This window comes from Mus pahari, chromosome X (assembly GCF_900095145.1).
Source record: "Mus pahari chromosome X, PAHARI_EIJ_v1.1, whole genome shotgun sequence".
Taxonomy (NCBI): domain Eukaryota; kingdom Metazoa; phylum Chordata; class Mammalia; order Rodentia; family Muridae; genus Mus; species Mus pahari.
Window position 1 is genome coordinate 88,660,489 of NC_034613.1, and position 15,769 is coordinate 88,676,257.

General features: G+C 38.9%; 1 protein-coding gene across 6 annotated transcripts in view; it reads right to left on the reverse strand.

Annotated features, from left to right (window-relative positions):
- Nucleotides 1-11,282, reverse strand: part of Phka1 (phosphorylase kinase regulatory subunit alpha 1) — a 136,480-nt gene extending 125,198 nt beyond the window's left edge. For 4 of the 6 annotated variants that reach the window (XM_029534351.1, XM_029534350.1, XM_021187453.2 and 1 more), the window contains exons 1-4: nt 10,892-11,282; nt 9,296-9,454; nt 5,115-5,162; nt 2,424-2,592 (exon numbers count right to left, since the gene is read on the reverse strand). In XM_029534351.1, coding sequence (XP_029390211.1) covers nt 2,424-2,592; nt 5,115-5,162; nt 9,296-9,454; nt 10,892-10,969 — 454 coding nt within the window. In that variant the 5' untranslated portion in view covers nt 10,970-11,282. The remainder of the gene's footprint in view (nt 1-2,423; nt 2,593-5,114; nt 5,163-9,295; nt 9,455-10,891) is intronic. The other 2 variants (XM_029534353.1, XM_021187458.2) reach the window with 1 other exon arrangement.
- Between the last annotated feature and the right edge of the window lie 4,487 nt (nt 11,283-15,769).

Here is a 15,769-nt window from a genome sequence, read left to right on the forward strand (position 1 = left end):
CCCCTTGGTCTTGTAAACTTTATATGACCCAGCACAGGGGAAGGCCAGGGCCAAGTAGTGGGAGTGGGTGTGTAGGGGAGCAGGGGCGGGGGTGGGGTATAGGGAACTTTCGGGATACCATTTAAAATGTAAATAAAGAAAATAATAATAATAATAATAAATAAAAACAAAAAAGAAGAGAAACATGATAAATATCCCTTTTAAACTGAAAAAAAAAAAGATCTCAGCATTAGGAAGGTTGAGAACTACTAAACTAGAGCTTAGGAGAGAGGGAGCCTGTGTTCTGCCTATACACCCTGGAATAGTGCTACTACTATCCTGAGTTGGAATATGGGGTTAAGCTGAGGCCAGATACCTCAGTCCCTTGATGTTCTTATTAATTAGGTTTTTTTTGAAGTGCTTCTCTACTTACTACATATCCTTTTAAACAATATCAAATGAACAATTTCAAAGCATTTGTTTATTCTTAAATTTCCAGCATTTTTGGTTGTTTTGTTGGAGCTCTTCATGCCACTATTCTATAAATTACATTCAATTTCTGCCTAAATCTATCTTCACTAAGTATTCAAAAACATTCAAGGTATTGTTAGTTCTCTATGAAGATCTTTTATTATATTCTTTTTACCACAATGTTGCTTTTCAACTTCAATCCAAATGCATTATACAAAATTTGTATTATTTATTGCTAAAGTCTTTCACTGACTTCTTTACTAGTCTTCTACCTTAATTTTTTTCTTCATCTAATCTATCTCATGCAACCTATCTTTCTGCTACTAGAATGAACCATCTCTTGATTATCTACATCAAACGTCTCTACTGGTTACAGAATATAATTCTAAAATATTTGGTATGATATAGAAGTCCTCATGAAATGTTTTAATCTATCTTTCCTCCCATTTTGAGGAATCATATTTAAAAACCATCAGGGATATTTAGTCAGTGCCTGCTTTAAAGAAAAAAAAAGCTAGGTGGAGGTGACAATGTCATATTTACTTTACAACTCTATCTGGCCAGAATACTTGGGAGCTTAAAAAAACACTAGCCATCGAATACCCAAGGGGGCCAGGCAGTGGTGGCACACACCTCTAATCCCCAGTACTTGGGAGGCAGAGGCAGGCAGATCTCCAAGGTTGAGGCCAGCCTGGTCTACAGAGTGAGTTCCAAGACAACCAGAGCTACACAGAGAAATCCTATCTCAAAACACCCCCCCCCAATTTTTTAAATTTAAAAATTAAAAATGGTAAACAGCTTTCAGAGTTAGAATAAAAATATTATTCAAAATGAAATTATAACTACCATTCTACTTAAAGAAATAAAACAAAATTAAATTTATTGTGGAAGAAATTTCTCCTCCAAAAGGAGATTAATTTCGCAGAAAGCTTATTCAAACTCTAGGCTGTATTCTAAAAGAAAAAAGGAGTTTATCACCAAACACTTATTTGCAGAGAGAGAGAGAGAGAGAGAGAGAGAGAGAGAGAGAGAGAGAGAGAGAGAGAGAGAGAGAGAGAGAGAAATTTTGATTTTGATTCTTTTAATATCAAGGGACTCTCTGGCCTGGGCAATGTAGTAAGATTCTCTCTCAAAAAAATATAAAGGGTTAAGATTTTAGCTTAGTGGTAGACTGCTTGTTTGGTATGCATGATCCCCTTCTTTGAAACCCCAGCACCAGAGAAAACATAGTATTATAAATACATTAACTTACTGTGAATGATCTGGAAATGTTCTTATTAAGTTTAGGAACTCCATATAATAGAATTGTTTCCACCTCCAATTTTACATCTATAAAGCATCTCACTATGTAGTTTTGACTGACCTTGAAGTTAGCATGTAAACTAGGGCTGGCCTGTATCTGCCTCCCAAGTGCTAGGATACGGACAGATGTGAGCTACTATATTTCTTTTAATTTTCTTTTACATATCAGGCATCTAACTATTATCACAAAACTACTTAAATAGAATACTGCTTAATAATGAAACATACATATTTAGATTCAGATCATACTAATAAAGAGTATATAAACTGGGTGGTTCTGTAGCCACAGTGACCACAGGGATAGTGGTGTAGAATATGAAAATAAGTTAAAAAAAATTCTTCACCCTTCCTTCCCATCTCCTGGCATCTGAGAATTAATAAATAATAAAAACACCTAGCTAAAGATCTAGTCCACTTTTCTGGGTTCCCATTTCAAAAGAATATTAATTAGTACTGCAAATTTGCTTCTCAATAAAAATAAGATATTGACTATACCTCAAAAAAGTTATCTAGCTGTAGCAAACTTACAAACTATTGTTACTTGTAATTTGCTTCATTGAGTACCCTAAACAGATACTTTATTTTCTAGTTAATCCCTACAGAGAAAGTAGATGAACCAGAGGAGATGATCCAAACTTACGAGCATGCAGTTATTCTCTTCTTGTACTGACCTGAGGCAGTCATTTGTGCTAGGAAGAGCAAGTACACAGAAGTAGCATCCAACTGCAGGTGTCCCCACTGATCATCACCCACCACAGTGGCACAAGTTTTGGTGTTGTACTTGGCATGGAGGCTATCTTTAGTACTCTGACTGTACTTGAAGGACTCTACTTTATCCACCTGACAAGAAAACAGTATAAAATGGCCAGTCAGAAAAATCAACCCACATGTCATGCATCTGTAGGGCTCTGATATACACACATCACTACACTTTGCCTTCAGGAAATTGTGAATATGTGAAATATACTATTACCTGCCTTTTTCCTACACTGGGGAAATCTGGCATTTTAAATAAAAAATAAGAAATAGTTTTTTAAAACCCACCTATTTCTTGTTCATTGCCTCTTTTCTATGCTTTTCAAATGGTTACTTTGTCATTTTGTAGAGAAACTGGAAGCTCAAATGTATAAGAACAGTTTAGTGAGAAAACACAGTGCTGAATTTAAAGTAGGAATATGCAGATAAATTGACAGATGAGGGTATTTTTATTAATGTACCTGTTCATAGTTGTTTGTGGGTGTGGGTACCCCCACAGGCCAGAAGAGGGCATTCGATTCTTTGGAACTGAAGTTACAAGACTTGTAAGCCACCCAATACAAGTGGGTATTAGGAACCGAACTCAAGTCCTCTACAATAGCAATATGAAGCCATCTCTCTAACCCCAAGAGGATAAATTTTGAAGATGCCATAAAAAGAGTTAATGAGAGTCACACAGAGTCACAAAAAATGGTATTATAGAAAACTAATTAGAAGAGACTCATTGGGAGCTGGGGATATACCTCAGTGGTAATGTATTCTGAGGATGCATAAGGCCCTGGGTCCAATTCCTAACACACACAGGCCAGAAATCCAGAAAGGAAACCTTAGATAACAGGCAACTAGTAGTTCCTGTCCTAGTTCCTGACATGTAGATGTGATTATTTATGTCTCTGATGTATGATAATCTTAAATATGGTTCATGAAATTTGTGACTATATCTATTTAACAGGACAAAGCATAACTATCTTAAATATAAATGAAGTATAAAGACACAAAGTGATATATGTGAGACTAGTAAAGAGATACATACAATAAATAACTTCATATTCATTTAAAATCATGTATACATAAGGAAGTTTAGAAGTTGAGATCTGTTCCTTTCTACTTTGATCTAATTAACTCAGGTTAAATATGTTTAAGATCTCAGAATATAGGTTTCTTAGTGAAATACTTTTGTGTGGAAAAATGCCATAAACTCAAAATGTAAATGGTAGACTGTAAAAATATTTGCAATGTTCAAATGATTAACATCCATAATACACAAGAAGTCAGTAGGCAAGAAACAGACAACCTATAAAGAGGCAAAGCTCTAGCAGGTAATTCACCAGTAAGGAACTGCAAATTTTCTTTTTTTAAGATTTATTTATTATTATATGTAAGTACACTGTAGCTGTCTTTAGACACACCAGAAGAGGATGTCAGATCTTATTATGGATGGTTGTGGGCCATCATGTGGTTGCTGGGATTTGAACTCAGGACCTTTGGAAGAGCAGTCAGTTCTCTTAACTGCTGAGCCATCTCACCAGCCCACAAAATTTCAATTCACATATAAAAGGACGTTTAGCTACACACAAGGCCAGGGAAGACCAATTATTTGAAGTTCAAGATTACCTTGCCCCAATCTTAAAATTGAGAATACTTTGAATGATTTTTTCCACGTAAATTTTGTATAAAAATTTAATTGGTGCAAACACTAAATTTAAATCAACATCTGGTTCTTTATAGGCCTTATCCCATTTAGTGTGTAAGGAATGTTTCCCTACAAAGAGATTTTTTTTTTAATTTCAGAGTATTTTCTCTTTTTTTTTGTGGTGGTACACAGCTTTATTTATTTATTTTAATTGGATATTTTATTTATTTACATTTCAAATGTTATCCCCTTTCCCAGTTTCCCCTCCAGAAACCCCCTATTTCATCCCCCTCCCCTTGCTTCTATGAAGGTGCTCCCCCAACCTCCCACCAATTCCCACTTCACTGCCCTGGCATTCCCCTACACTAGCACATTGAGCCTCCACAGGACCAAGGGCCTTTCCTCCCATTGATTCCAGACAAGGCCATCCTCTGCTACATACACAGCTGGAGCCATGGGTCCCTCCATGTGTACTCTTTGGTTGGTGGTTTAGTCCCTGGGAGCTCTGGGGAGGGGGGGGTCTGGTTGGTTGATATTGTTGTTCTTCTTATGGAGTTGCAAACCCCTTCAGCTCCTTAGAGTATTTTTCTATGTACTAAAGACATGAGAAATTATATGATAACGTGCAGTGTGCTTATCTTTTAAAAAATCTGAAAATGTATTAGTTCTAGAACAGATGTGAACCTATAAATTTCAGATAAGATAAAAAAAAAAGACCTGTATCATGCTTTTATCTAGTACACATAATTGCAAATAGGATAATGATTCTTTTTGAGCTAAATCATTCATAAGGGAAGGAAAAAGACTGAAAGGAAAGAATCCTAGTTGTAACAGGGTGGTGAGTCTCTGTGTGCCATGCCCATCCCAGAGTTCCGAACCTTCTAAAATTAGAGACTATTTGTGAATCTGAATAAAAGGCTATAAGCATCAGTAAGATGCTATGTTTTATCAGAAGTTGTTGCCAATGCCATACCTGTCGGATCATGCAGTGCAGCAGTCCTCTCATTAACTTCACTACACTCTGCAAAAATAAATGGAAACAAGACTGTTATAAACATACCGAGATGCAAGAACACTTATTCAGCAGCTTCGGTCAGTACATGACCTTTGGAGAACTAGTAACCCTATCCTGGGCTCTACTTGCATGCCATTTACTTTATAGGCACACAAAACAGACTGTAGCTAAAAGTTAAGTCAAAAGCCATTTTTTTAATGATTCCTTGAATTTAAATACTAATATAAAAATTCTAAGGCACTTTTACCTAAAAATAAGCCAACCATCTAATCGTTGAGAATCCACCTAGAAAAAAAGGGGCAAGTTAGCTCATTCCCCAGGCTCTAAGGCGCCACTAGTATATGTCCTATAGCCTTGATAGCATCTTTTTATTTAAAATTTCACTTTATTTTTAAGGACTCATTTTTTCAATTCATACGTATGAATGTTTTGATTATATGTATATGTGCACATCTCATGCATACCTGGCATGAGTAGGGAATATGTTTTAGAACATCAGAGCATAGAACAGCTTCTCCAATTCTCCACAAATCTTTCTGTTTTACAGTCTAGCAAATCTTAGGTCATCTTTGTGTTCCACAGACCATACTATGAGAAAAATTTCCAAGTAATACTGTGAGGGTGACTGTAAATTAAGAACACTGTTAAGAGAAACAGTAGCAAGTTACTACTGTTTCGTACAGTGCTGTGTTTTGTTTACTTGGAAAGGTGGGCTTTCAAGCACACAGAGTTTGAAGAACCACAGGATACACAAGGAAAACTAGTAAGAAGAGACATAAAAACTGGAATTTGGATCTCAACTGAGGTCAGAACTAAAGGAAAAGAGTTGGAAAACATTCCCAAAAAGGTAATAGAAAAACCCGTGAAAAACAGATGGGAGACAATACAAAGAGAAGAAACTGAGAACGAACCAGAAATAGGGGCAGCCAAAGAGAGATGGTGATCTGCCTAAGTGGTTATTTTTATAGCTATAAGACTTATTTTTTAAGATTTATTTATTTTATGTATATGAGTACACTGTAGCTGAACAGATGGTTGTGAGCCTTCATGTGACTGCTGGGAATTAAATTTTTTTTAGGACCTCTGCTCGCTCCAGTCAACCCCTCTCACTCTGGTCAATCCCACTTGCTCCAGTCAGCCCTGCTTGCTCCGGCCTAAAGATTCTTTTATTATTATTATAAATAAGTACACTGTAGCTGTCTTCAGATGCACCAGAAGAGGACATCAAATCTCATTACAGATGGTTGTGAGCTACCATGTGGTTGCTAAGATTTGAACTCAGGACCTCTGGAAGAGCAGTCGGTGCTCTTAACCACTGAGCCATCTCTCCAGCCCCAAGACTTGTTTTTTATCTAGATGGTCAAGAAAGGGGGGCATGTGTAAATATATATATATTCGTGGATAATTCTATTTACAATATAGATTAAGAAAGTTAGTTAAACCCATGTCTTATTTCCATCTGCTATTCTTATTGGTTTTCTGATTTTATGAGTGAGAAGCAAAAATGAGAGTTGGAAGAAAGGGTATATAAATGATTAACAATGCTTTGGGGGAAATCCACACAGTAATGTCAAGTTGGCAGCAGGTAGAAATTTAACCTGTGTACAGAGACAAAATTTGGAGCTAAGATGAAAGGATGGACTATCCAGAGACTACCCCATTCGGGAATCCATCCCATCGTCAGCCACCAAACCTAGATACTAATGCTCATGCCAGCAAGATTCTGCTGAAGGGACCCTGATATTGCAGCCTCTTGTGAGGCTATGCCAGTGCCTGGCAAACACAGAAGTGGATGCTCACAGTCAGCTATTGGATGGAACACAGGGTGCCCAATGGAGGAGCTAGAGAAAGTACCCAAGGACCTGAAGGGGGATGCAACCCTGTAGGTGCAACAACAATATGAACTAACCAGTACCCCCTGAGCTTGTGTCTCTAGCTGCATATGTAGCAGAAGATGGCCTAATTGGCCATCATTTGGAATAGAGGCCCCTTGGTCTTGCAAACTTTCTATGACCCAGCACAAGGGAAGGCCTGGGCCAAGTAGTGGGAGTGGGTGGGTAGGGGAGCAGGGGGGGGGTATAGGGAACTTTCGGGATAGCATTTGAAATGTAAATAAAGAAAATAATAATAATAAAAAAAAGAAAAAAAGAAATTTAACCTGTGGATGTATTGGACTTAATCTATGTTCACTTACTAGTTTTACATCGGTTATTATCTCAGCACATTATTAAATCTGTCTATATTATAATCACCTAGATAATTTGAAAAAGACCAGTGCTCATGGATATAATTTTTAAATTCTTACTTAAACTGTTTTAAAGTGAGGTCCATCCAGTTAGGATATCTCTGAAAAGCTTTCCAAGTAATTCCAATGTCCAGCCAGAGTTGAGAATCACTCATGTAGGTCAGGGACAAATCCAGCCCATCACTGTTTTTGTAAATAAAGTATATTGGATTGTACCGCCATGCTAAAAAAAAAATCTTTATATATTTTCTCTGTTTTGTTTTGTTTGTTTGTTTGCTATACCTACCAGAGCTGAGTAATTAGAGACAAGTGACCCATGCACCAAAAATATTTACTATCTGATCCTTTACAAAAATGGGGGAGAGTTTCTAATCTCTGGTCTAGATTAATACTGACTTAAGCTTTTTAAAACATGGAACATAATAATCAAATTTGTTTTGATTCATAAAACAAATAATATAAGTTAGAATCCCCACAGAAGCTTTTCTTTTCTGAAGCTGATTCCTGTTTCCACAAAGTTCTGAAACATTCCAAAGTTAGTAATGTGATATAAAAATATTTTTCAGCTATGTGAAAGATTATATAATAGAACATAAAAATTTTAGAACTGGCAATACACTTTTTTCCTCATTTTTTCCCACTTGGTCAAATAAGAAAAGATGCCAACTCTGCAGAATGATGGGACAACAGATTTATTCTAATAATATTGAAATTTTTAATCAAATTATATCAGGCATATGACTCAAGTTATTCTGATATTAATATATAGCAAATCAAAACAAGGAACAAACTACTGAGATCAAAACAGCAAAACATTCAGGATAGGATATCAGTCTAGAGAGGTTTTCTTTAAAAAAAAATACACCCTATGTCTTCCAAATTTCTATTATGGCATTATTTCTATAACAGTCTGTACTTGCTTCACAGCAAAAACTCTTTTGTATCTCTCAGTAATGGCTTGAAGGAATTCCAAATGGCTGCTGATGCTGAAGATAACACAGTGAGATTTATCCCACTCCCAAGAACAACTTCGGAATGTATTGCTGCTTTTAAAAATAACCAGATCCCAATAACCTGATTTGTAAATCACAAGTGGAGCTCAGATTTCTTAAGTTCAAGGAAGACGATAGGAGAAACAGCTGCTGTGGTAAGGCTCTGTCTCACTAGTGGAAAAGGATCTATGTATACTTACAACTAGCAGAGTACTTTATCATTAACGGTCTTGTGTAATTCAAATAATGCCAAATTATTGCCTTTTTAAACACTTAAGATGAAGTAGTTCCTTTCTGTTCAGAAGTTCTATAGAGGATACTAATTTATTGAGGGAAAGGTGCCTTAAAAGTTGGCTTAAAGTGATCTGCTGACTCTGACCTCAATTTGACCCCAGGCAGGCAACAGGCTCTCTAAAATAGTGCTCATAGTTATAAAGATCAACAAAGTCATTATTTTTGTCTAATGAAGAAACCTGTTGATCTGTCAGGTCCACTCATACAGATACTAGATACCACAACTATTTGAGAGAAAGAGAGAGAGAGAGAGAGAGAGAGAGAGAGAGAGAGAGAATAAAATAGTACAATCTGCTCCCAAATATTCCTCGCAATTAAAATAAAATGGTAGAACCTGAAAATACACTTAGAGGATTATTAATATTGGGAAATATATCCGAGTAGGATTTTCAAAAGTAATGAACATTCTGAGCCCTCTTCCCTGAATCTATAGTTTTCAAGTTTTCACCACAATAAGCAAACCAGAGCAGAGCAGAGCAGACCAAACCAAACCCACTGCAGAATGCAATTTCAGCAAGGTGGCACAAGGGCTATTTTTCCTTCAATTCCTGCTCCCCCATTACACCCACACACAGCCCCACATCTCTGTATAGTTTTGTTTTGATTACCTGCTCCAGTTCATAGGCCTTTGCCTTGTCCTCATCACGGTCAGCATTTTTGCGATATGCCAGGCCCAAACCCCACACAGCCAGAATACTGTACACATTATCTCGAACCCAGGCATCTTTTTGATCATAGCTGGCTGGAAGCAAGCCTGTCACTGGATTCTGCAAGATGAATTAAAAGAGGACAGGCAACTAACCTCAGAATGTTAAAGGGAACAAAATCTAGCGAATATTTTACTTAGAAAACTTAGCCTTTCTCCTACTTCTCCATTCTCAAGTTTTCGACCTTTCTTTTCTTTTAACCAGTTGCAGGTAGAGATTATCCCCCAGCTTTACTGAGTTATAACTGACAATAAAAACTGTACATATTTACTGTATACAACATGATGATTTGATACATACATGAATGTACTGTGAAATGACAATCAAGTTAATACATCCATTACCTCACTTTTTGGTGGTGGTGGGGGATCTATTCTCTCAGCAAGTTTCAACTATATATATATAATAAAATAGTATGGACTAGTCAGTGTGCTGCTACTGCTGCTAATCAGCATTGCAGAACATATTTATATAAGATCAGAAAGTTTGTTCTATTTCCATGCACTATCTTAAGAATAAGGAAAGAGCTGGCTGAAAGCTTACAAGTCCAAAACATAGGTATTATTAAAATAAAGGCATTATTAGGGCTATTATCAAATGTAGTACAAAGGATGCTGCTAAGTGCATTTTAAAAGAAAAATATTCCTTTTAGTTAAATTCAACTGGCAACGAAAAATTTGAAGTAAAGTAGAAAAAAAAATCTAGAAATATATACAGCCAGGTGCAATGCCTTATGTCGTATAATTCCCCAGACTGATGTTACTTCGAGGCCAGCTATGTAGTGAGTTGCAGGCCATCCTGGGCTACAAAGAAAGACTTGGTTTCAAAAACCAACAACTCCAAAGAGCATATATAAACCAGGTGCAGTGGTGCGTACCTGTAAGCCCAGCAATGGGGAGATGAAGCACAAGGATGGGGAGTTTGAGGTCAGCATAAGCTACAAGGTAAAATCCTCTCTAACAAAGGAAGAAATAAAACAACAACCAACGACTTAGGAAACAAACAAAAAAAACCCACTGGCTTGTGATCTGTTGTCCAAACTGTGAAGGCTATGGCAGGAGGATCCCAAGTTCAAGGCCAGCCTGAGCCACTGAGCAAAACTTTAAAAGTACGGACAAAGTGCCTTGGCCTTCACAGTAGTCTAAGGTCTCTGAGGATGCTCTATGTTCTCATACATCTTTGGGGGAGTGGGTTGGAAATAGATAGCCCAAACCTGGGGTGAGGGCAATAAAAAAAGTGTTATCATTTCTTGAAACTCTGTTTCTGGAATCCTGCCATAGCTGGGAGGGTGGGGAATTGTGGGGGTGGATAGCATTCTGTCTGAGTTCAGAAACCACCACTCTGGAATCACTGCAGGGGTGGGGGGAGTTGTGGTACTCCAGGTTCAACGTGTAACTTTCCTTCAGGATCTTTTAAGGTCTCTCCAGAGACAAATGCATTCAGGGTTCACCCAGAGTCAGTGTCCGGAGTTCACACTTCACCCTTCCCTACACCTACCTGATGGCACAGGATGGTCTGGTGCACCAGCCGAGCATAGCCGTCCAGGCGGACTCCCGAGTTACTCCGGCTCCTCATGGCGCCACGTCCCTAATCCCCCACTGCACACAGGGGAAGCTCGGACGCCAGGCCTGCAGAAACCTTCTAAGCGCTCGCTTGCTCGTGTGGCCAATGGTTCCCGCGCGACACCCGGCTCCGGCGTCCTCAGAGTCCACTTCAGGCCGCGGCTCAGCCTCCCGCGGTCTAGGCTTCGGCCCGCGAAGACCCCGTCTCCACTCAGTCTCCCGTGGTCCCTGGGTGGCGCACCGGCATCCTCCGCTTGACTGAAGGAGACCAGGGCGGCCCGGAGACTCCAGGCCAGCGACTGCGGCCGGTCAGCGCCCCGGGTGCCGCCTCCCTTGGCGAGCGTGCGGGGGCGGGGCGTGGGTCCTGCAGCTGCGCGCTACGCCCACGGGCCAGCGGCCCGCCACCCTCCGCCCAGAATGTGTCGCCAGAGGCGATGTGCTCTCCCCGCCCCCCGGGGGAGTTATTTTCGAAACACTACAAGTGACTATTTTAATTTTGCACGGTTGTGCGCACAGGCTGTTGCTCTTACTTCTGAAGGACTAGTTTTAGGAACCCCCAGGAACTCTTCAAAACTGAGACCGACCGGTCAGCGGTCTGGGAGTGAACGATTCCATTTCCGGATCTTCAGGAGCAAAAAGTCGGATTAAGCGCCACACTCTGAAACCAACCAACCAACCAACCAAACAAACAAACAAACAAAAAAAACCCCAGCTCCCTATGGGGCTCTTTAGCCTCTCCTTAAAGATGCGCGAATCCGCCGCGGTTAGAGAGCTTTGAGGAAGCAAGTGTGCAGGTTGAGAGCAGAATAGGGAGCCGAGCAGCGGTTGAGGGTGGTCTTGATGGGACAGCTGACAGTGGAGTTATCTGCTTTGGAAGGCTTCTCGTAGAGTATAGGTGACAAGGCCAAAGGAACAAACGTTCAGCTGAAATTAAAGTGAGGACTAGGGAAGAAGGCTGCAGAGATACAGTGAGGAGCTTGAGGAATCTGCTTCTGGCAGGTGGTTCTCAAAGGGCTTATGCTTCCGAGCTCTATGGTCCCAACCCCTAACCTTTACTCATAGCTCTCCCAAACTCCTTCTGGGCTCAGCAGGAGTACCACCTGCTTTCTGAATTGCCGGGTAAGAGAATAAGACAGTCTCTTGACCTTTCGAGTTCTAAATCTAAGCCTTCCTTGGCTACCTCACTCTGGCCACATGATTTTGCATTTTCGTTCTTTTTTTTTTTCCCTCTCTTAAGTTTCTTCTCTCCTTACAAGCTGCCTCTGCGCCACCGCTATGGTTGTCTCTGCTGCAGCCTCTTCCTCAGGCAGTATAGCATACAGTCAGGAACCTTGGAAGGTGACTAGCGAATATCTGATAATGGTGATGAAAGGCGAGTGCTCAAGTATTCAGGTTGAACAGCCAGTCAATGATGCAGTTCAACAGAGTGGCACGGAATTCTCCAGCAAATAGTTTCCATTGCAGTCACAACGTACGCAAATGCAATGGCTGGCCAGTACACCACTTCAAGTCCTTAGTACACTGGGAAAGGGAGTTCAATTTGGAGAGAACATTCCACTGTTCGTGCCCCTAACTCCCTGATAATGTGCTCTCACTCAGACTATAGCCTCAGAAACCCCTTTCTCTACCCTTGTCCCCTTCAAGTGTCTGTCCTCTAGTTTTTCTTCCTTAATATTTAAGCACATTTTCAAACATTAAAGTGGTATATGATCGCTAAAGAAAAATTGCAAAATACAAAAAGGTGACATAAAATATTGAAATCATAATTTCCCACACCACTACCTTCTACTCTTTGTATTCCTTCTGCATAGACCTCCCTTCACCTCATGATAGCATGACTGGATTAAGAATGGCAGAGGTGAGGTATCACTAAGAATGATAGCTAACTGGCTATCAACAGACCCTGTTGGCTGATATTGCCCTGGTGCTTTCATCCTCAGTCCAATTTAGACTTTCAGTCTTGTAGTCTTAGAAACTTGATCTGCTCAGTGTCCCAGAACTGGTAAGACACAGGAGGCTGACTCATGCTGACTCCCTCACAAGAGCTTGGTGCATGAAAACCAGGATGCTGTTTGATATTGAGAAACAAAACTGTAACAGCTTACATTAACCTGAACACTACATTTTCTCCCTTTAATAAGTTGTAATTCTTATTATATACCTTAAGTAGATAAACTTTTGATTAATATATATTAATTGTACAAAATAGAGGGTTTCATTGAAATGTATTAATAATTAAACCTATCTTAAAGGTGGAGAAATGAAGACACATGAAAATTAACTAGTTGGAAGTGTGATCTTCCATGTTGGTTTTGTTGACTCCTTTTATATATGTTTCCAGGGCTCACAGACACTTATTTTTTTTAGATATATCTAATTATAAATCAAATTATAGTTGTCAGTCTGAAGTCATTGCTTCTTTTTAAAATCATCAACATGTAAAAGTTGTACATATTTATGGGATACTGTGTGATGTTTTTGATGCATGTCCATGTTGTACAGTGATCAAAATAATATGTAATTAAACTCTTCCTAAGAGTTTCAATATTACAAATAAAGTTAAATTCAGTTTAATTCTGTTTAATATCTTCTACCATGGTCTTCTTTGTTCCCCTTCTGAAAGTAGCCACCATTATTGGATTGACTTGTATCCTTTCAACTTGATTCTGAATATATTTATTTGGAAATATGCATATAAAATGTACTATTGCTTTGTTTGTATTTTAAATTTTTGCCATTTCTTTATTTTGTGTGTATGTATTTGTATACATGCATCTGTACATGTGCATCTTGTGTGTGTGTGTGTGTATGTGTGTGTGTGTGTGTGTGTGTGTAAGAGAGATGAGAGAGAAAGAGAGAGAGAGAGAGAGAGAGAGAGAGAGCCGCCAAGTTAGCAATTAGGAATAGCCATCACACCATCATTTGAACAAAGTGGCAGCTTATATAATGGGAAAAGGTTTTTTTCCAACTTCACATCTGACAGAGGGCTAATATCCAAATATATTTTTAAAAATAAAGTAAAATAAAAACAACTAAAACCCCTAGATATTAATAAAACAAATAGCCCATTTAAAAAATAGGGTACAGGTCTAAACAGAGAATTCCCAAAACAGGAAACTCAAAAGACAGAGAGATACTTAAATGATCAATACCCTTAGACATAAGAGAAATGCAAATCAAAGCTACTTTAAGATTTCATCTTACTCCCAGAATATCAAATATCACTATAACAAGTGACAGTTTATGCTACCAAGGATGTGGAGTGAGGAACATACGCTCATTGCTGGTGAAAGTGCAAACTTGTACAGCCACTATGGAAATCACTGTGTTGTTTCCTCTGAAAGATGGGCTTTGAACAACCTCAAGATCCACCTATACCACCACAAACATTTGATCAAACATGTTCATAGTGGCTCTATTCAAATTAACCAGAAATTAGAAACAACCTAGATGTCTGTTGGGGTCCAGGAGTTGCTCCACAAACCACACGTACACCAATCTCAGTCACACAGGGATACTTTATCGAGCATTCTCTCCTGGACTGCAGACCAGAATCAGGAGCTGACTGTGACTATGAGCTTGAAACCTACAGAGCTTTTAAGCCTGAAATCCACAACATCTGTGCCAAGTTATTTCACCAATCAGGATTTAGGGATAGAAGACTTCTTTAGGAACATGTCTTCGTTGTATACATATCCTGTTCCCACTAGTTGAGAGTTTCAACTGTGGCAGGGGACTTACCTTGCCTAACATTCAAATCTTAACTTGCCAACCAAGATTTCATTTACTCACGTATATGACTCTTTCTGCCAAGTAAGATGTTAATTCCCAGGGAATTAACTTAAAACTTTTCTCAACCTCAAGTCAAAATGGAAATTTTACTTCAGATGGCTTCTTATATTGGTGCAGATGTCTTTCTTATGTTGAGGTCCATACCAGGGGCAGTTTATAAAGGCAAAAATCATAAAAGCTCATACACAGGTGCAGGAAGTGCTGCTGGATGGTTGTTTTGGGTCCAAGCTTATTGTAGCTATCTATACAGAGCAGTTCTCAATGACCTCTATAACAAAATATGCAACCAACGTGGGCATAAGAAAATTTCCTAGTAACAGCACAGGAGAAAGTTTTTTTATAACATTAGTAACAGCGTAAGATGACTGGCTAGACCATGACCATTAGCAGGCATTACCCAGGCTTTAACAGTGTCCCACAACAAAAGAATGGGTAAAGAAAATGTGGAATATTTATACAATTGAATATTATTCAGCCTTTAAAAGAAATAAAATCATGAAGTTCACAGGTAAATGGACAGAACTAGAAAATAATATCCTGAGTGAGGTAACCCAGCTCCAGAATAACAAATATGGTATGTTATTGCTTATATGTGTATATTTGCTGTCAAGTCAATGATAACCAACTACTGTCTGTAGAACCTCAGAGTAAGGGACTGGGGATTACAAATCTCTCTAGGAAAGGGAAATAGAATAGATAGCTATAAATGGATGGGGGGTGAAATAGGAAGATCAAATGGGGAGGGGGGGAGAAAATGAGGGAGTGAACACGGGTAGAGACCACTAAAATAAAGGGACATTCGGAGGGTAGTATGGAAACCTATTACAGTAGAAGCTTCCTAAAAATATACATATGTGAAAGTAATCTGTATTAGTTAGGGTTTTACTGCTGTGAACAGACACCATGACCAAGGCAAGTCTTATAAAAACAACATTTAATTGGGGCTGGCTTACAGGTTCAGAGGTTCAGTCCATTATCATCAAGGCAGGAGCATGGCAGTATCCAGGCAGGCATGGTGCAG